The following is a 21,284-nucleotide window of genomic DNA, read 5'->3' on the forward strand; positions in this document are numbered from 1 at the left end:
TCTTCTGCTTCCATCACATCAGGGGCGCCGCTGCTCAGCCCCCAGAAACTTGGGGGGGGGCATCAGCACAGGAGCATTATATTTAGGCCTCATGCACACGGCCGTAGTTTTAGTCCGCATCCAATCCGACGCGCACGTCCTATTCTTGTCCGTTTTAACGCGGACCGGATACGGTCGTGTGCAGGAGAAGAGACCCTGCCTGTGGGGAGTGTTCACATACGGCACAGTCGGTACAGCCATCATATATCGTACGGGAGCGAGCGTCCTGCGCGGGACGTATTCAGAATAAAGCGCGGCAGTGGCAAAAAAGATTTATTTAATAAAACAATGAGCAGATTCTGATCACCCACAAATAAGACCTAGTGCAGCGTGAACACAGCAGAGCCGGGAGCGCGCGGCGTGAGTGCAGACGTAGACCCCGGCGCTCCACTGCAGTCACCCCCCCCCCCCCCCCCATGTAGTGCAGTTTGCTGGGGGGGGGTCCGCCCGCCTGCAGCTCTGACTATAAAGCAGATTTGGGGGAGCAGACCCCGTCACACTGTCCTCACCGACACTTTAACGCCTTCCAGCACTGGGTGGGTTAATATCACAGGGGTCAGGATGTATGGAGTATTCATTGCACATAGAAGACGGACGCCGCCACAAGCGCAGACGAGACGCGCAGTCAGAAAAGGTTTAAAAAATAAAAATAAAAAAATAAAAATAAAATAAATCTCCATAAAATCACCGGAGAATAAGACATTGATGTAAACAAAGGAAACTTGGCAAATTTACCAGAACTCTGCAAAAAGTAAAAGTCTGGGGCGGCCATCTTGGCTCTACGCTTGCTGCGGTTGTGTGCGCTGCTATAACCTTAGTATCGAGCGGCCGAGGGCCGGCGCTCTACGATTGTACGTCACGACATAAAGCATCATATGCTCCTTCTCTACAGATCACAGAAAAATAGCCTCATACAATAAATTAAACCTCTAATTAGCGGCCAGAAAACGGCGCAATTATTCCTTCATAGGGTTAACAAATCTATGGGAGGGCCCAGCGGCGGAATGTAGTGTAGTACCACTGGCCGCCAGCAGGGGGCTGCACAGGAGAGAGGTTTGGTCATGGAATTAGCTGAGCCCCCTGCCGGCGCAGCGCCGGTACTGCTGGGTCATGGCTCCTTCCATCTACCAGTGGAACCCGGGGCGGGCGTTACAGGGCGGAGCTTCCTCCTCACGGGCTCGTCCTGTATGTAGTGATTATTGGTCCTGGTTCAGCGGCAGTCATGCTGTGTCACGGTGCAGCCCTCCCCCATCGCGTTGGCTCGTGCAGGGAGGGGAGCGCAGCGACACAGAATGCGCACGCCGGGGATTAGGGTAGACTTATGGCCTCTATACACCCCACGGGTTATGCTGCAGCACATTCCCTCCATACTCGCAGCGCCTTCCTTCACACATGGGGCTCTCCTCCGTGCGCTCCCCCCAGGGTCTAGTGCGACTCCGGGGGGAAGGGGGGTGACAGGCACAAATCAATGGTAAAGAAAAGTCTATAACACTGTAAACAGCATGGCCGCCATCACTGAGCCTCCGCCACCGCCTCCTCCGCCTCTCCGCCGGATCGCGGGTCCATGGCCGAGTGCATGATGTTCACGTACACGTCATCCATGTTTGGCATGACGAAGATTTTCTATGTGGGAGAGAAGAAGAACGTCACGTACACGTCATACTGCAACACGTAACACGGCCCCTCCGCCATGTCGTCTGTCTCACCTGAAACTCCTGCTCCAGTTTCTTCTCGATCCACTCAGTGACATGAGCGAGGGTCACCTCCCTCTCCCCAAGTTTTGGCCGCGCTTTTAGCTCCAGATGTGGGGGTGTCCGGAAACCGTACCTTGTGTGCGGGAACGAAACCAGAGTGAAATGACGCCAGAAGCAGGGGGGGTGCACACCAGGGGAGCCCGCCGGGGGGGGTGCACACCAGGGGAGCCCGCCGGGGGGGGTGCACACCAGGGGAGCCCGCCGGGGGGGGTGCACACCAGGGGAGCCCGCCGGGGGGGGTGCACACCAGGGGAGCCCGCCGGGGGGGGTGCACACCAGGGGAGCCCGCCGGGGGGGGTGCACACCAGGGGAGCCCGCCGGGGGGGGTGCACACCAGGGGAGCCCGCCGGGGGGGGTGCACACCAGGGGAGCCCGCCGGGGGGGGTGCACACCAGGGGAGCCCGCCGGGGGGGGTGCACACCAGGGGAGCCCGCCGGGGGGTGCACACGGAAGCGTGGTGGGAAAGGAGAAATCACTGAAGGCACACAGAACAGCAGAGGACACAGCAGAGCTAAAGCAGATGAAGAAAAGCAGCACAGGGGATGCACAGCAGAGAACGGCTGTCACTCACCAGATGCGGTCAGTCGGGGGAGGGGGGATGTTGATGGCCAGCGTTCCTCGGCACTCCTGCACCTCCACGGTCAGCAGCAGCGGGGTGTTCGACACTTCTTCAATCTTCTTCTTTATAAACTCTGTCTCTGTTGCCTTCTGAAAATATTTGGATTTGGTGATTTTATCTACAAATCTCATGATCTTGCTCGTTCGATGAGGCCCCGCGTACCTGCAAGAGAGAGACGCAAGGCTAGACCGGAGAAAAGAGACTGCAGAGAGAGGGAGACTGCAGAGAAGACCCCGTACAGAGAGAGGGAGACTGCAGAGAGGACGACTGCAGAGAGGACCCCGTACACAGAGAGAGAGGACCCCGTACACAGAGAGAGGGAGACTGCAGAGAGGACCCTGTACACAGAGAGAGAGAGAGACTGCAGAGAGGACCCTGTACACAGAGGAGAGAGGGAGACTGCAGAGAGGACCCTGTACACAGAGAGAGAGGGAGACTGCAGAGAGGACCCTGTACACAAAGAGAGAGGGAGACTGCAGAGAGGACCCTGTACACAGAGAGAGAGGGAGACTGCAGAGAGGACCCCTGTACACAGAGAGAGAGGGAGACTGCAGAGAGGACCCTGTACACAAAGAGAGAGGGAGACTGCAGAGAGGACCCTGTACACAGAGAGAGAGGGAGACTGCAGAGAGGACCCTGTACACAGAGAGAGAGGGAGACTGCAGAGAGGACCCTGTACACAGAGAGAGAGGGAGACTGCAGAGAGGACCCTGTACACAGAGAGAGAGAGGGAGACTGCAGAGAGGACCCTGTACACAAAGAGAGAGGGAGACTGCAGAGAGGACCCTGTACACAGAGAGAGAGGGAGACTGCAGAGAGGACCCTGTACACAGAGAGAGAGAGGAGGACTGCAGAGAGGACCCTGTACACAGAGAGAGAGGGAGACTGTACAAGAGTAGAGAGGACCCGGGACAGAGATGAGGGAGACTGCAGAGGGACCCCGTACACAGAGAGAGGGAGGACTGCAGAGAGGACCCTGTACACAGAGAGAGGGAGACTGCAGAGAGGACCCTGTACACAGAGAGAGGGAGGAATGCAGAGAGGACCCCATAAGGAGAGAGAGGACTGCAGAGAGGACCCTGTACACAGAGAGAGAGGGAGACTGCAGAGAGGACCCCATAAAGAGAGAGAGGACTGCAGAGAGGGACCCTGTACACAGAGAGAGACGGAGACTGCAGAGAGGACCCCATAAAGAGAGAGAGACTGCAGAGAGGACCCTGTACACAGAGAGAGAGGGAGACTGCAGAGAGGATCCTGTACACAGAGAGAGAGGGAGACTGCAGAGAGGACCCTGTACACAGAGAGAGAGAGGGAGACTGCAGAGAGGACCCCATAAGGAGAGAGAGACTGCAGAGAGGACCCTGTACACAGAGAGAGAGGGAGACTGCAGAGAGGACCCCATAAAGAGAGAGAGACTGCAGAGAGGACCCTGTACACAGAGAGAGACGGAGACTGCAGAGAGGACCCCATAAAGAGAGAGAGGACTGCAGAGAGGACCCTGTACACAGAGAGAGAGGAGACTGCAGAGAGGATCCTGTACACAGAGAGAGAGGGAGACTGCAGAGAGGACCCCGTACACAGAGAGAGAGAGGGAGACTGCAGAGAGGACCCTGTACACAGAGAGAGAGAGGGAGACTGCAGAGAGGACCCCGTACACAGAGAGAGAGGGAGACTGCAGAGAGGACCCTGTACACAGAGAGAGAGGAGACTGCAGAGAGGACCCTGTACACAGAGAGAGAGGGAGACTGCAGAGAGGACCCTGTACACAGAGAGAGAGAGGGAGACTGCAGAGAGGACCCCGTACACAGAGAGAGGGAGACTGCAGAGAGGACCCCGTACACAGAGAGAGGGAGACTGCAGAGAGGACCCCGTACACAGAGAGAGGGAGACTGCAGAGAGGACCCCGTACACAGAGAGAGGGAGACTGCAGAGAGGACCCCGTACACAGAGAGAGGGAGACTGCAGAGAGGACCCCGTACACAGAGAGAGAGGGAGACTGCAGAGAGGACCCCGTACACAGAGAGAGAGGGAGACTGCAGAGAGGACCCCGTACACAGAGAGAGAGGGAGACTGCAGAGAGGACCCGGACAGAGAGAGGGAGACTGCAGAGAGGACCCCAGACAGAGAGAGAGGGAGACTGCAGAGAGGACCCCGTACAGAGAGAGGGAGACTGCAGAGAGGACCCGGACAGAGAGAGGGAGACTGCAGAGAGGACCCGGACAGAGAGAGGGAGTGGTCCCTGTGCACACATGTAAACCCAACACTTGAAAAGTTCCAGCTGTCAGTCATACATGTGACCCCGCCCCTGAGGTACACACAGGAGCCAGCACGTGATCCAGTTGCGCAGAAGCTCACCCCTCTGCTCCGGGCGTCTGCAGCCGGTCACTGGTCATCTCTGCTGCATCTTCTTCATCAGATGATCCAGCACTGGACGACTCCTCATCGCTGTCTGCCAGGTAATAGGCCCTCGGTCTGGCGCTGATAGAGACAACAGGCAGAGGTATGAGCATCGCTGTGAAGCACTGAGGGCATGTACACATCACAACCTGCAAGGCATTGTGGGTAGTGACACGGTTCAGAGGAGCCAACATGCTCAGTCAGGGGAGGGACAGAGGACTACTACATGGGGAGGGGGTCCACTACTTTATACACACAGGTCGGGGGAGAGGGTCCACTACTTTATACACAGGTCGGGGGAGGGGGTCCACTACTTTATACACACAGGTCGGGGGAGGGGGTCCACTACTTTATACACACAGGTCGGGGGAGGGGGTCCACTACTTTATACATATAGGTCGGGGGAGGGAGGTCCTGAGCTGTCAGTGTCATGTGATCACAGGGGGAGCGGCGCTTAGCGTTCCGTGTCTTACACTCACCCATCAGAAATCCCAGGAGGAGGCAAAGAGAAAGACGGAGAGACTCATTAATACTGCGGTGCACAGAATGGGGGGCAGCACCGCAAACCTCCTCAACTCATAACTCCTCGATCCAATCCATCTACTCCGCCCAGCATCCATCATCAACCCAAAACACCTACTCCGCGCCCAGCATCCACCCCTACTCCGCGCCCAGCATCCACCCCTACTCCGCGCCCAGCATCCACCCCTACTCCGCGCCCAGCATCCACCCCTACTCCGCGCCCAGCATCCACCCCTACTCCGCGCCCAGCATCCACCCCTACTCCGCGCCCAGCATCCACCCCTACTCCGCGCCCAGCATCCACCCCTACTCCGCGCCCAGCATCCACCCCTACTCCGCGCCCAGCATCCACCCCTACTCCGCGCCCAGCATCCACCCCTACTCCGCGCCCAGCATCCACCCCTACTCCGCGCCCAGCATCCACCCCTACTCCGCGCCCAGCATCCACCCCTACTCCGCGCCCAGCATCCACCCCTACTCCGCGCCCAGCATCCACCCCTACTCCGCGCCCAGCATCCACCCCTACTCCGCGCCCAGCATCCACCCCTACTCCGCGCCCAGCATCCACCTCTACTCCGCGCCCAGCATCCACCTCTACTCCGCGCCCAGCATCCACCCCTACTCCGCGCCCAGGATCCACCTCTACTCCGTATAATCTACTCCCACAATCCTCCACTGGCTCATCTGGGAATGCTCACCCTTCTTTCCCGCTCTCGCCCACTTTGAAGGCTTCCCCGAGCGGCTCCTTCCCCAGTCTGGTCAGGTTCATTTTTGTTTCTAAAGTCATAAGAAAAGATCCGTTGTAGGAAATCTCCAAATCCGTCCACAGACCTGAAACAGCAAGAAGAGATCCGTTACTCCACCATGAGGGTCTGCTCCATCTCAGGCAGTACAGCATAGTAGTGCTGTGCTCCATCCTCAGTGGTTATAGTGCTGCGCTCCATCCTCAGTGATTATGGTGCAGGTGGAGTGATTGTAGTGCTGCGCTCCATCCTCAGTGATTATGGTGCAGGTGGAGTGATTGTAGTGCTGCGCTCCATCCTCAGTGATTGTAGTGCAGGTGGAGTGATTGTAGTGCTGTGCTCCATCCTCAGTGATTATAGTGCAGGTGCAGTGATTGTAGTGCTGCGCTCCATCCTCAGTGGTTATAGTGCAGGTGCAGTGATTGTAGTGCTGCGCTCCATCCTCAGTGATTATGGTGCAGGTGCAGTGATTGTAGTGCTGCGCTCCATCCTCAGTGGTTGTAGTGCAGGTGCAGTGATTGTAGTGCTGTGCTCCATCCTCAGTGATTATAGTGCAGGTGCAGTGATTGTAGTGCTGCGCTCCATCCTCAGTGATTATAGTGCAGGTGCAGTGATTGTAGTGCTGCGCTCCATCCTCAGTGGTTATGGTGCAGGTGGAGTGATTGTAGTGCTGCGCTCCATCCTCAGTGATTATGGTGCAGGTGCAGTGATTGTAGTGCTGCGCTCCATCCTCAGTGATTATGGTGCAGGTGCAGTGATTGTAGTGCTGCGCTCCACCCTCAGTGATTATGGTGCAGGTGCAGTGATTGTAGTGCTGTGCTCCATCCTCAGTGATTATAGTGCAGGTGCAGTGATTGTAGTGCTGCGCTCCATCCTCAGTGGTTATAGTGCAGGTGCAGTGATTGTAGTGCTGCGCTCCATCCTCAGTGATTATGGTGCAGGTGCAGTGATTGTAGTGCTGCGCTCCATCCTCAGTGGTTGTAGTGCAGGTGCAGTGATTGTAGTGCTGTGCTCCATCCTCAGTGATTATAGTGCAGGTGCAGTGATTGTAGTGCTGCGCTCCATCCTCAGTGATTATAGTGCAGGTGCAGTGATTGTAGTGCTGCGCTCCATCCTCAGTGGTTATGGTGCAGGTGGAGTGATTGTAGTGCTGCGCTCCATCCTCAGTGATTATGGTGCAGGTGCAGTGATTGTAGTGCTGCGCTCCATCCTCAGTGATTATGGTGCAGGTGCAGTGATTGTAGTGCTGTGCTCCATCCTCAGTGATTGTAGTGCAGGTGCAGTGATTGTAGTGCTGCGCTCCATCCTCAGTGATTATGGTGCAGGTGGAGTGATTGTAGTGCTGCGCTCCATCCTCAGTGGTTATGGTGCAGGTGCAGTGATTGTAGTGCTGTGCTCCATCCTCAGTGGTTATGGTGCAGGTGCAGTGATTGTAGTGCTGCGCTCCATCCTCAGTGATTATAGTGCAGGTGGAGTGATTGTAGTGCTGCGCTCCATCCTCAGTGGTTATGGTGCAGGTGGAGTGATTGTAGTGCTGCGCTCCACCCTCAGTGATTATGGTGCAGGTGGAGTGATTGTAGTGCTGTGCTCCATCCTCAGTGATTATGGTGCAGGTGCAGTGATTGTAGTGCTGCGCTCCATCCTCAGTGATTATGGTGCAGGTGCAGTGATTGTAGTGCTGCGCTCCACCCTCAGTGATTATGGTGCAGGTGCAGTGATTGTAGTGCTGTGCTCCACCCTCAGTGATTATAGTGCAGGTGCAGTGATTGTAGTGCTGCGCTCCACCCTCAGTGATTATGGTGCAGGTGCAGTGATTGTAGTGCTGCGCTCCACCCTCAGTGATTATGGTGCAGGTGCAGTGATTGTAGTGCTGCGCTCCATCCTCAGTGATTGTAGTGCTGTGCTCCACCCTCAGTGATTATAGTGCAGGTGGAGTGATTGTAGTGCTGCGCTCCATACTCAGTGATTATGGTGCAGGTGGAGTGATTGCAGTGCTGCGCTCCACCCTCAGTGATTATGGTGCAGGTGCAGTGATTGTAGTGCTGCGCTCCATCCTCAGTGATTGTAGTGCAGGTGTAGTGATTGTAGTGCTGCGCTCCATCCTCAGTGATTATGGTGCAGGTGCAGTGATTGTAGTGCTGCGCTCCATCCTCAGTGGTTATGGTGCAGGTGCAGTGATTGTAGTGCTGCGCTCCATCCTCAGTGATTATAGTGCAGGTGGAGTGATTGTAGTGCTGCGCTCCATCCTCAGTGGTTATGGTGCAGGTGCAGTGATTGTAGTGCTGCGCTCCACCCTCAGTGATTATGGTGCAGGTGCAGTGATTGTAGTGCTGCGCTCCATCCTCAGTGATTATGGTGCAGGTGCAGTGATTGTAGTGCTGCGCTCCATCCTCAGTGATTATGGTGCAGGTGGAGTGATTGTAGTGCTGCGCTCCATCCTCAGTGATTATGGTGCAGGTGCAGTGATTGTAGTGCTGCGCTCCATCCTCAGTGATTATGGTGCAGGTGCAGTGATTGTAGTGCTGCGCTCCATCCTCAGTGATTATAGTGCAGGTGGAGTGATTGTAGTGCTGCGCTCCATCCTCAGTGATTATAGTGCAGGTGGAGTGATTGTAGTGCTGCGCTCCATCCTCAGTGGTTATGGTGCAGGTGCAGTGATTGTAGTGCTGCGCTCCATCCTCAGTGATTATAGTGCAGGTGGAGTGATTGTAGTGCTGCGCTCCATCCTCAGTGATTATGGTGCAGGTGCAGTGATTGTAGTGCTGCGCTCCATCCTCAGTGATTGTAGTGCAGGTGCAGTGATTGTAGTGCTGTGCTCCACCCTCAGTGATTATGGTGCAGGTGCAGTGATTGTAGTGCTGCGCTCCATCCTCAGTGGTTATGGTGCAGGTGTAGTGATTGTAGTGCTGCGCTCCATCCTGTGATTGTAGTGCAGGTGCAGTGATTGTAGTGCTGCGCTCCATCCTCAGTGATTATGGTGCAGGTGCAGTGATTGTAGTGCTGCGCTCCATCCTCAGTGATTGTAGTGCAGGTGGAGTGATTGTAGTGCTGCGCTCCATCCTCAGTGATTATAGTGCAGGTGGAGTGATTGTAGTGCTGCGCTCCATCCTCAGTGGTTATGGTGCAGGTGGAGTGATTGTAGTGCTGTGCTCCATCCTCAGTGATTATGGTGCAGGTGCAGTGATTGTAGTGCTGCGCTCCACCCTCAGTGATTATGGTGCAGGTGCAGTGATTGTAGTGCTGCGCTCCATCCTCAGTGATTATAGTGCAGGTGCAGTGATTGTAGTGCTGCGCTCCATCCTCAGTGATTATGGTGCAGGTGCAGTGATTGTAGTGCTGCGCTCCACCCTCAGTGATTATAGTGCAGGTGGAGTGATTGTAGTGCTGCGCTCCATCCTCAGTGATTATGGTGCAGGTGGAGTGATTGTAGTGCTGCGCTCCATCCTCAGTGATTATGGTGCAGGTGCAGTGATTGTAGTGCTGCGCTCCATCCTCAGTGATTATAGTGCAGGTGCAGTGATTGTAGTGCTGTGCTCCATCCTAAGTGGTTATGGTGCAGGTGGAGTGATTGTAGTGCTGCGCTCCATCCTCAGTGATTATGGTGCAGGTGCAGTGATTGTAGTGCTGCGCTCCATCCTCAGTGGTTATGGTGCAGGTGCAGTGATTGTAGTGCTGCGCTCCACCCTCAGTGATTATGGTGCAGGTGCAGTGATTGTAGTGCTGCGCTCCATCCTCAGTGATTATAATGCAGGTGCAGTGATTGTAGTGCTGTGCTCCACCCTCAGTGATTATAATGCAGGTGCAGTGATTGTAGTGCTGCGCTCCATCCTCAGTGATTATAGTGCAGGTGCAGTGATTGTAGTGCTGCGCTCCATCCTCAGTGATTATAGTGCAGGTGGAGTGATTGTAGTGCTGCGCTCCATCCTCAGTGATTATGGTGCAGGTGGAGTGATTGTAGTGCTGCGCTCCACCCTCAGTGATTGTAGTGCAGGTGGAGTGATTGTAGTGCTGTGCTCCATCCTCAGTGATTGTAGTGCAGGTGGAGTGATTGTAGTGCTGTGCTCCATCCTAAGTGGTTATAGTGCAGGTGGAGTGATTGTAGTGCTGTGCTCCATCCTCAGTGGTTATGGTGCAGGTGCAGTGATTGTAGTGCTGCGCTCCATCCTCAGTGATTGTAGTGCAGGTGGAGTGATTGTAGTGCTGCGCTCCATCCTCAGTGATTATGGTGCAGGTGGAGTGATTGTAGTGCTGCACTCCATCCTCAGTGATTATTGTGCAGGTGGAGTGATTGTAGTGCTGTGCTCCATCCTCAGTGATTATAGTGCAGGTGCAGTGATTGTAGTGCTGTGCTCCATCCTAAGTGGTTATAGTGCAGGTGGAGTGATTGTAGTGCTGCGCTCCATCCTCAGTGATTATAGTGCAGGTGGAGTGATTGTAGTGCTGCGCTCCATCCTCAGTGATTATAATGCAGGTGCAGTGATTGTAGTGCTGCGCTCCACCCTCAGTGATTATAGTGCAGGTGGAGTGATTGTAGTGCTGTGCTCCATCCTAAGTGGTTATAGTGCAGGTGGAGTGATTGTAGTGCTGTGCTCCACCCTCAGTGATTATGGTGCAGGTGGAGTGATTGTAGTGCTGCGCTCCATCCTCAGTGATTATGGTGCAGGTGCAGTGATTGTAGTGCTGCGCTCCATCCTCAGTGATTATGGTGCAGGTGCAGTGATTGTAGTGCTGCGCTCCATCCTCAGTGATTATGGTGCAGGTGCAGTGATTGTAGTGTAGGTGGAGTGATTGTAGTGCTGCGCTCCATCCTCAGTGATTGTAGTGCAGGTGGAGTGATTGTAGTGCTGCGCTCCATCCTCAGTGATTATGGTGCAGGTGGAGTGATTGTAGTGCTGTGCTCCATCCTCAGTGATTATGGTGCAGGTGTAGTGATTGTAGTGCTGTGCTCCATCCTCAGTGATTATAGTGCAGGTGGAGTGATTGTAGTGTGCTGGTGCGGATACTATTACCTCTGTGGTCTATGGTTGGCTGGAAGGCTTGCAGGATTTTCGGCACAGACACCCCCATGTCCAGCTCGGTCAGCGTCAGTTCATTCATGAAGTATGGCAGCTGCGGGACACGAGCGGCACCATTATAAGCAGAAATCATCATATAATGACCAGTGATTGGGGGGAGGGGGGGGCATGGACCCCCAAAATGTAAGCAACCCCCACAGATGCTCAATATGGGAGGGACACAATGGTGGATCTCCTGTGTACATGGAATGGGGGGGGGAGTCATCAGGTCTGAGCTGCCCAGCAGGGGGCGTTCACAGAGGCACAGGACACATAATGGAGCAAGAAGCAGCGAGGTGGTGCCAGCCATTACTCCTCTGCAGAGTGCGGGCGCTACCCACTGACGTCAGCGGCTGCGTCTCTGAGGACACCCCCTACCAGGGTACTGTGCCAGGAGAGGGTTAATTCTTACAGACTGCTCTGATGGGTTTCCCTCCAGTGATGGGGAATCACTGACCCGGCATCTCAGCCAGAACAATGATGAGGGTAGTGGCGACTTGCGTCTTCTCTTCGGTTTTTATATTGCCCTGACCACAAGTAAACACCCACCTTGATTTTGCTGAGCTTCATCTGGATCTTTTTTGACACCAGGTCGGACCAGTACTTCTCCCTCAGGAAGTCCCAGAACATCCTCCCGAGCAGAGCGTTGACCCAGGCCTGCTGCTCCAGAACCGCCTGTTCCGCGACCACCTGTCAGGAGACATGCATTAGCCACACGCCCTTCAGAGGGCGGAGCCTGGAATGACATGGCGGCCCAGAGCCAGGGGACACACTCTGCTCTAGGGTCCCAGGTCCCGCACAGTCCCCAGTGGCCCGGCTGCCCCCTCACCTTCTTGGCTGCTGTGGGGCTGCTGTTGGCACTGGTGGCAGGGCTTTCGTCTGGGCTCCTCTCCTCCTGTGGGACGCACCGGGCCATGTACACACCATAGTCCAGCAGCATCTTCTGCCGGACGTTTGCGGGCAGCTCCTTGGCCCGGACCTGGGCTATCACTTCATCCATGCTGCCCTTACTGCTGCTGCGGCTGTGGCCCAGGGCCCCGGACTGGCTGCTCTGCCTGCTGTGTGAGAGCAGGGGCCCTGAAGGGACAGGAGGACAAGCTGTAAGGATCTACCGATACATACCGTCACCAGGGGCCGCCATCTTGTGGACATGTCCTGGCTGTGGACCCATGTGGCGCTAATACCTGACTTCAAAGCTGCAGCTCCGCCTGCTTTCTTCATGTCGGCCTTCATCCTGGAGGCCAGAAGAAACCTGTGGAACCATTCCTCCTTCTCTCTGCCTGACCTCCCAAACAGGTAAAGCACTTGGTCCTTGGCCCCAAGGGCCCCGCTCTTCTTGCCATCTTCGGCTTGGGTCTCCGCTTTCTCCTCTGTGCTCTCTTTATCCCCCTGAGCTTTGGACATGAAATCTTCCTGCCGGCCCAGTTCCAGACAGATGGGGTACTTCTTATTCCAGAGACGCTTCCGCGCCAGACTCTGCGGGACAAGATGGACCTGTGTGGCCCCAAGAGCGAGCGTCAGTGGGTGATACCACCTTACCAGGCGCTAGGGCGGCCGCTCCTCGCTACCAGGCGCTAGGGCGGCCGCTCCTCGCTACCAGGCGCTAGGGCGGCCGCTCCTCGCTACCAGGCGCTAGGGCGGACGCTCCTCGCTACCAGGCGCTAGGGCGGCCGCTCCTCGCTACCAGGCGCTAGGGCGGCCGCTCCTCGCTACCAGGCGCTAGGGCGGCCGCTCCTCGCTACCAGGCGCTAGGGCGGCCGCTCCAGAGCTCTCCTTACCTTGCTGTCCACCAGCTCGTATATCTTCTGGCTGACATAGGTGACGTCGGGTTTGGCCTCATTGTATATGGCTCTACGGGAGACGTTCTTGTTGGGTTTAGACAGGCGTAGCGTGGAACCTTCCAGGCGGACAAACACGGACTGGGTCATGGTGGCGTGATATGTCTCTGGGTCATAGCTCTGGATCTCGTTCATCCATCCCTAAGAGACACAAACAAACAATCAGAAGATGCTACCAGACCAGTGGCACACACAAAGTGGGTCACCTCCCTGTCAGGTCACTGACAGAGCAGGACTTTCCTGGGGCTTCCATATACCCTAGATGATGGAGAGATGCAGAGAAACCACCTACAAGAAAACCCTGTGGCAACTTACCATCATAAAAACTATAGCTGGAACAGACCACCTTCTACCATGCATCTATCACTTCCCAGCATGCACCACACATTGTAACTTACCTTCCATATGTCAGGCTCGGTGATGTTCAGCGGCTCCGCTGGGGTCTCGTGTTGGCGCAGGCAGCGATGTGGAGAACGAGGAAACGCAAAAAACCAAATCATGGCGATGGCAGCCATGAAACCAAAGCCCATTCCCAAACAGAGTCCTTCAAAGTAACTGGGGAGGGGGAGTATAAAATAAGCGTAGACGGAGAGTACGAGGAGGCACAGAGTCAGCACTGGAACTTCGCATTGTTCTAAATACACATCACGCTCATCTTCAGAGGAAGCACAGAGCCCAGCCTCCTCCTCAGGAGCCTCCGCTGCACCATCCTCCTCATCCTCAAAGTCAAAGTCTTCAGAGTAAAGCTCTGTGAACTCTTCGTCCTCCTTGCTGGCCAGAGCAGACAGAGAGCATTTCTCCAGAGCCAGGGTGGCAGACCTACTCCCAGCATCCCTCACTAATGGAGACATTACAGGTTCCTTTCTGTGTTCTGGAGACTTCTCCTCCCTTGGAGGATTGGACTCAGGGGAGCAGTAATCATTCTCGGCGTCTCCTTCCTCCTCTTTGATGCTGTAGTTGTTATTCGTCTCCAGGTGACCATTGAGGCTGGATAGGCTGGACAGCTCTGAAGCACTGGAAGATAAGGCTTTGGACCTGTAGCTTGAAGACTCGTCGCCCATCATTTTACTGAGCAGCTGAAAGGGCTCATAGATGACCTCTGAGAAGCGTCTCCTTGTGTCTTCAATCTTGGCTTCCACTTCAGTGACCTTGAAAAAGGATCGCCCATCGGATGGGGAGGTGATAGGAGAAGACGGGGCTGTCTTGGAGTCACCACCAGTCACTCGGGGCTGTGTAAACTGCTTGAACAGTTGCAGGTTGAGTTTAGAGTCAGACGGTCGGTGCGAGCCGCCCTCTGCCTCCTGCTTGGAGGTGTCCGTGGACAGAGATTTCACCAGAGTTTTCATTAAGTGCCTGTGCCTTATGGAGGTGCTGGACTCTTTAGGTTCTACCTCTGTCGAAAGAGACTTGACTAAGCTCAAGAAAGGCTTTGGGCTGGAGACAGTGGGGGTTGCCATGGTCAATGCAAGCACTTTGGATGGTGAGGAGACCAGTGATGGCTTCTGCTCTGTGGGAGGGAACACGTTGGCCGAGTCGAGACTGTTGTGAGATGTTGACAGGGGTAATGGCACAGTGCTGAAGCACTTAGGTTGAGCTTCTAAGGAGCTGACAGTGGGTGCGGTTGGATTGGCGGCAGGTAGCAGTGTTGGCAATGAAGGCTCTAACATGGCGTTAGCGGGGGAGGTAGCAAGGCTAGAGATCACGTGTGTACCGGTATCAAAGCAGAGGTCCTCGCTGGCCTCCACTGCAGTTACAATGCTCTGGTCATCTAGGTCCTCGCTGAGAGTCTCTTCCTCTTCTTCCTCCTCCTTCCCCATGGCTGAGAAGCGGATGGTGATGGTCTCTCGGGAAATGGAACGCTGGACCTCCACTTTGGGTGCGGTGGTCTTGGCAGAGGCTTGGCGCGCTTTGTCTCCATGGCTGCCGTCCAGACTGGTCATTGCACTCTCACGAGAGTTTCAGGACCTACGAAAGGGCACAAGACAAGTCAGCAGACATCAATCACATCACCCATGTCCACAGCTTCACCCGTGTCACCCACATTATCCACCACTGGCCACCAGAAGGATAGTCTGCCTCCATTGTAGGAGAGCACCGGGCTCTGAGTAACGCCACAGAGTATAATCTAACACATGATTATGATGATGAAACATCTCATTACATTGTGAAATCCGCAGCGGAGACTGAGCACAGATCTATCGCAATGCAGGATGTGACCGTCCCGGAGTCTATCGGGAGTCAACCATACATATGGGTCTAAGTATACCTACGCGTGTGTCTGTTAGCGTATGTATTCATGTCTCTGTATGTAGTATGTACATACAAGTGTATGTACGCCCTTATGTGTATACGTCTCAGTGTGTGTACATGTATGTGATCTGCTGCCTCTAGTGGTCAGTCCTATGTACTGCAGACCTCGGGGTACATTACAGACGGATCATATGGTTGAGGCTCTATCCTGAAGAACCTGACGGCACAGCTAATAACCTACAGGCCCCCGATGTCCAGCACAGGCCGGGACTACATTTCGAGTTCTCTCCTGAAGCACTAGTGATATAAGGGTACAGGGGGAGACACTAGTATAATATAACAGTGCACCGGGGGGGGGGGGGGGTGGCACTGGTGATATATAACAGCGCTCCTCAAGGGGGGGGGTGACACTAGTGATATATAACAGCGCTCCTCAAGTGGGGGGGGTGACACTAGTGATATATAACAGTGCTCCAGGGGGCGGCACTAGGGATCTAACCCTACACAGGGGGCGGCACTAGGGATCTAACCCTACACAGGGGGCGGGCACTAGGGATCTAACCCTACACAGGGGGGGCCGGCACTAGGGATCAAACCCTACCACAGGGGGCTGGCACTAGGGATCAAAACCCTACCACACAGGGGGCGGCACTAGGGATCAAACCTACACAGGGGGCGGCACTAGGGATCAAACCCTACACAGGGTGGCGGCACTAGGGATCAACCCTACACAGGGGGCGGCACTAGGGATCAAACCCTACACAGGGGGCGGCACTAGGATCAAACCCTACACATGGGGGCTGGCACTAGGGATCAAACCCTACACAGGGGCCGGCACTAGGGATCAAACCCTACACAGGGGGCGGCACTAGGGATCAAACCCTACAAAGGGGGCGGCACTAGGGATCAAACCCTACACAGGGGGCGGCACTAGGATCAAACCCTACCACAGGGGGCGGCACTAGGGATCAAAACCCTACACAGGGGGCGGCACTAGGGAATCAACCCTACACAGGGGCGGCACTAGGGATCAAACCCTACACAGGGGGCGGCACTAGGGATCAAACCCTACACAGGGGGCGGCACTAGGGATCAAACCCTACACAGGGGGCGGCACTAGGGATCAAACCCTACACGGGGGCGGCACTAGGGATCAAACCCTACACAGGGGGCGGCACTAGGGATCAAACCCTACACAGGGGGCGGCACTAGGGATCAAACCCTACACAGGGGCGGCACTAGGGATCAAACCCTACACAGGGGGCGGCACTAGGATCAAACCCTACACAGGGGGCGGCACTAGGGATCAAACCCTACACAGGGGGCGGCACTAGGGATCAAACCCTACACAGGGGGCGGCACTAGGGATCAAACCCTACACAGGGGCGGCACTAGGGATCAAACCCTACACAGGGGGCGGCACTAGGGATCAAACCCTACACAGGGGGCGGCACTAGGGATCAAACCCTACACAGGGGGCGGCACTAGGGATCAAACCCTACACAGGGGGCGGCACTAGGGATCAAACCCTACACAGGGGGCGGCACTAGGGATCAAACCCTACACAGGGGGCGGCACTAGGGATCAAACCCTACACAGGGGGCGGCACTAGGGATCAAACCCTACACAGGGGGCGGCACTAGGGATCAAACCCTACACAGGGGGCGGCACTAGGGATCAAACCCTACACAGGGGCGGCACTAGGGATCAAACCCTACACAGGGGCGGCACTAGGGATCAAACCCTACACAGGGGGCGGCACTAGGGATCAAACCCTACACAGGGGCGGCACTAGGGATCAAACCCTACACAGGGGGCGGCACTAGGGATCAAACCCTACACAGGGGGCGGCACTAGGGATCAAACCCTACACAGGGGGCGGCACTAGGGATCAAACCCTACACAGGGGGCGGCACTAGGGATCAAACCCTACACAGGGGGCGGCACTAGGGATCAAACCCTACACAGGGGCGGCACTAGGGATCAAACCCCACAGGGGGCGGCACTAGGGATCAAACCCTACACAGGGGGCGGCACTAGGGATCAAACCCTACACAGGGGCGGCACTAGGGATCAAACCCTACACAGGGGGCGGCACTAGGGATCAAACCCTACACAGGGGGCGGCACTAGGGATCAAACCCTACACAGGGGGCGGCACTAGGGATCAAACCCTACACAGGGGGCGGCACTAGGGATCAAACCCTACACAGGGGGCGGCACTAGGGATCAAACCCTACACAGGGGGCGGCACTAGGGATCAAACCCTACACAGGGGCGGCACTAGGGATCAAACCCTACACAGGGGGCGGCACTAGGGATCAAACCCTACACAGGGGGCGGCACTAGGGATCAAACCCTACACAGGGGGCGGCACTAGGGATCAAACCCTACACAGGGGGCGGCACTAGGGATCAAACCCTACACAGGGGGCGGCACTAGGGATCAAACCCTACACAGGGGGCGGCACTAGGGATCAAACCCTACACAGGGGGCGGCACTAGGGATCAAACCCTACACAGGGGGCGGCAATAGGGATCAAACCCTACACAGGGGGCGGCACTAGGGATCAAACCCTACACAGGGGGCGGCACTAGGGATCAAACCCTACACAGGGGCGGCACTAGGGATCAAACACCTACCACAGGGGGCGGCACTAGGGAATCAAACCTACACAGGGGGCGGCACTAGGGATCAAACCCTACCCAGGGGGCGGCACTAGGGATCAAACCCTACACAGGGGGGCGGCACTAGGGATCAAACCCTACACAGGGGGCGGCACTAGGGATCAAACCCTACACAGGGGGCGGCACTAGGGATCAAACCCTACACAGGGGGCGGCACTAGGGATCAAACCCTACACAGGGGGCGGCACTAGGGATCAAACCCTACACAGGGGGCGGCACTAGGGATCAAACCCTACACAGGGGGCGGCACTAGGGATCAAACCCTACACAGGGGGCGGCACTAGGGATCAAACCCTACACAGGGGCGGCATGGCACTCGGGATCAAACCCTACACAGGGGGCGGCACTAGGGATCAAACCCTACACAGGGGGCGGCACTAGGGATCAAACCCTACACAGGGGCGGCACTAGGGATCAAACCCTACACAGGGGGCGGCACTAGGGATCAAACCCTACACAGGGGGCGGCACTAGGGATCAAACCCTACACAGGGGGCGGCACTAGGGATCAAACCCTACACAGGGGGCGGCACTAGGGATCAAACCCTACACAGGGGGCGGCACTAGGGATCAAACCCTACACAGGGGGCGGCACTAGGGATCAAACCCTACACAGGGGGCGGCACTAGGGATCAAACCCTACACAGGGGGCGGCACTAGGGATAAACCCTACACAGGGGGCGGCACTAGGGATCAACCTACACACACAGGGGGCGGCACTAGGGATCAAACCCTACACAGGGGGCGGCACTAGGGATCAAACCCTACACAGGGGGCGGCACTAGGGATCAAACCCTACACAGGGGGCGGCACTAGGGATCAAACCCTACACAGGGGGCGGCACTAGGGATCAAACCCTACAGGGGGCGGCACTAGGGATCAAACCCTACACAGGGGGCGGCACTAGGGATCAAACCCTACACAGGGGGCGGCACTAGGGATCAAACCCTACACAGGGGGCGGCACTAGGGATCAAACCCTACACAGGGGGCGGCACTAGGGATCAAACCCTACACGGGGGCGGCACTAGGGATCAAACCCTACACAGGGGGCGGCACTAGGGATCAAACCCTACACAGGGGGCGGCACTAGGGATCAAACCCTACACAGGGGGCGGCACTAGGGATCAAACCCTACACAGGGGCGGCACTAGGGATCAAACCCTACACAGGGGGCGGCACTAGGGATCAAACCCTACACAGGGGGCGGCACTAGGGATCAAACCCTACACAGGGGGCGGCACTAGGGATCAAACCCTACACAGGGGGCGGCACTAGGGATCAAACCTACACAGGGGGCGGCACTAGGGATCAAACCCTACACAGGGGGCGGCACTAGGGATCAAACCCTACACAGGGGGCGGCACTAGGGATCAAACCCTACACAGGGGGCGGCACTAGGGATCAAACCCTACACAGGGGGGGGCACTAGGATCAAACCCTACACAGGGGGCGGCACTAGGGATCAAACCCTACACAGGGGGCGGCACTAGGGATCAAACCCTACACAGGGGGCGGCACTAGGGATCAAACCCTACACAGGGGGCGGCACTAGGGATCAAACCCTACACAGGGGGCGGCACTAGGGATCAAACCCTACAGGGGGCGGCACTAGGGATCAAACCCTACACAGGGGGCGGCACTAGGGATCAACCCTACACAGGGGCGGCACTAGGGATCAAACCCTACACAGGGGGCGGCACTAGGGATCAAACCCTACACAGGGGGCGGCACTAGGGATCAAACCCTACACAGGGGCGGCACTAGGGATAAACCCTACACAGGGGGCGGCACTAGGGATCAAACCCTCCAGGGGGCGGCACTAGGGATCAAACCTACACAGGGGGCGGCACTAGGGATCAAACCCTACACAGGGGGCGGCACTAGGGATCAAACCCTACACAGGGGCGGCACTAGGGATCAAACCCTACAACAGGGGTTTGCGGCACTAGGGATCAAACCCTACACAGGGGGCCGGCCAACTAGGGATCAAACCCTACACAGGGGGCGGCCACTAGGGATCAAACCCTACACAGGGGGCGGCACTAGGGATCAAACCCTACACAGGGGGCGGCACTAGGGATCAAACCCTACACAGGGGGCGGCACTAGGGATCAAACCCATACACAGGGGGCGGCACTAGGGATCAAACCCTACACAGGGGGCGGCCACTAGGATCAAACCCTACACAGGGGGCGGCACTAGGGATCAAACCCTACACAGGGGGCGGGCACTAGGGATCAAACCCTACACAGGGGGCGGCACTAGGGATCAAACCCTACACAGGGGGCTGGCACTAGGGATCAAACCCTACACAGGGGGCGGCACTAGGGATCAAACCCTACACAGGGGGCGGCACTAGGGATCAAACCTACACAGGGGGCGGCACTAGGGATCAACCCTACACAGGGGGCGGCACTAGGGATCAAACCCTACACAGGGGGCGGCACTAGGGATCAACCCTACAAGGGGGCGGCACTAGGGATCAAACCCTACACAGGGGCGGGCACTAGCGGAACCTACAACGGGGCGGCACTAGGGATCTAAACCCGACACTAGGGGTCGGCACTAGGGATCTACACCTACACTATGGGGTACCTATAGTGGTCTTATATCCCCCTAGGGGCACTAGGATCAAACCTACACAGGGGGCGGCACTCCGGGCTCAAACCCTACTACAGGAGGGCGGCACTATGGGATCTAACCCTACACAGGGGGGCGCACTAGGGATCTACCCTACACAGGGGGCGGCACTAGGGATCTAAACCCATACACCAGGGGCGGCACTAGGGATCTAACCCTACACAGGGGGCGGCCTAGGGATCTAACCCTACACAGGGGGCGGCACTAGGGATCTAACCTACACAGGGGGCGGCACTAGGATCTAACCCTACACAGGGGGCGCACTAGGGATCTAACCCTACACAGGGGGCGGCACTAGGGATCTAACCCTACACAGGGGCGGCACTAGGGATCTAACCCTACACAGGGGGCGGCACTAGGGATCTAACCCTACACAGGGGGCGGCACTAGGGATCTAACCCTACACAGGGGGCGGCACTAGGGATCTAACCCTACACAGGGGGCGGCACTAGGGATCTAACCCTACACAGGGGGCGGCACTAGGGATCTAACCCTACACAGGGGGCGGCACTAGGGATCTAACCCTACACAGGGGGCGGCACTAGGGATCTAACCCTACACAGGGGGCGGCACTAGGGATCTAACCCTACACAGGGGGCGGCACTAGGGATCTACCCTACACAGGGGGCGGCACTAGGGATCTAACCCTACACAGGGGCGGCACTAGGGATCTAACCCTACACAGGGGGCGGCACTAGGGATCTAACCCCTACACAGGGGGCGGCACTAGGGATCTAACCC

The 21,284-nt window shown here is 56.6% G+C and overlaps 1 protein-coding gene across 4 annotated transcripts in view; it reads right to left on the minus strand.

Moving 5' to 3' along the window:
- Positions 1-296: 296 nt before the first annotated feature.
- TEX2 (testis expressed 2) overlaps positions 297-21,284 on the minus strand; it is a 32,261-nt gene continuing 11,273 nt past the window's right edge. For 3 of the 4 annotated variants that reach the window (XM_044274020.1, XM_044274022.1, XM_044274019.1), the window contains 11 exons: positions 13,365-14,931; positions 12,907-13,107; positions 12,313-12,622; positions 11,958-12,205; positions 11,678-11,818; positions 11,084-11,183; positions 6,030-6,162; positions 4,768-4,890; positions 2,365-2,574; positions 1,746-1,866; positions 297-1,662 (listed from right to left, as the gene is read on the minus strand). In XM_044274020.1, coding sequence (XP_044129955.1) covers positions 1,552-1,662; positions 1,746-1,866; positions 2,365-2,574; positions 4,768-4,890; positions 6,030-6,162; positions 11,084-11,183; positions 11,678-11,818; positions 11,958-12,205; positions 12,313-12,622; positions 12,907-13,107; positions 13,365-14,906 — 3,240 coding nt within the window. In that variant the 5' untranslated portion in view covers positions 14,907-14,931 and the 3' untranslated portion in view covers positions 297-1,551. Of the gene's footprint in view, positions 1,663-1,745; positions 1,867-2,364; positions 2,575-4,767; positions 4,891-6,029; positions 6,163-11,083; positions 11,184-11,677; positions 11,819-11,957; positions 12,206-12,312; positions 12,623-12,906; positions 13,108-13,364; positions 14,932-15,007; positions 15,142-21,284 lie in introns of those variants that run through there. The other variant, XM_044274021.1, reaches the window with a different exon arrangement.

This window comes from Bufo gargarizans, unplaced genomic scaffold (genome assembly GCF_014858855.1).
Source record: "Bufo gargarizans isolate SCDJY-AF-19 unplaced genomic scaffold, ASM1485885v1 original_scaffold_1395_pilon, whole genome shotgun sequence".
Classification (NCBI taxonomy): domain Eukaryota; kingdom Metazoa; phylum Chordata; class Amphibia; order Anura; family Bufonidae; genus Bufo; species Bufo gargarizans.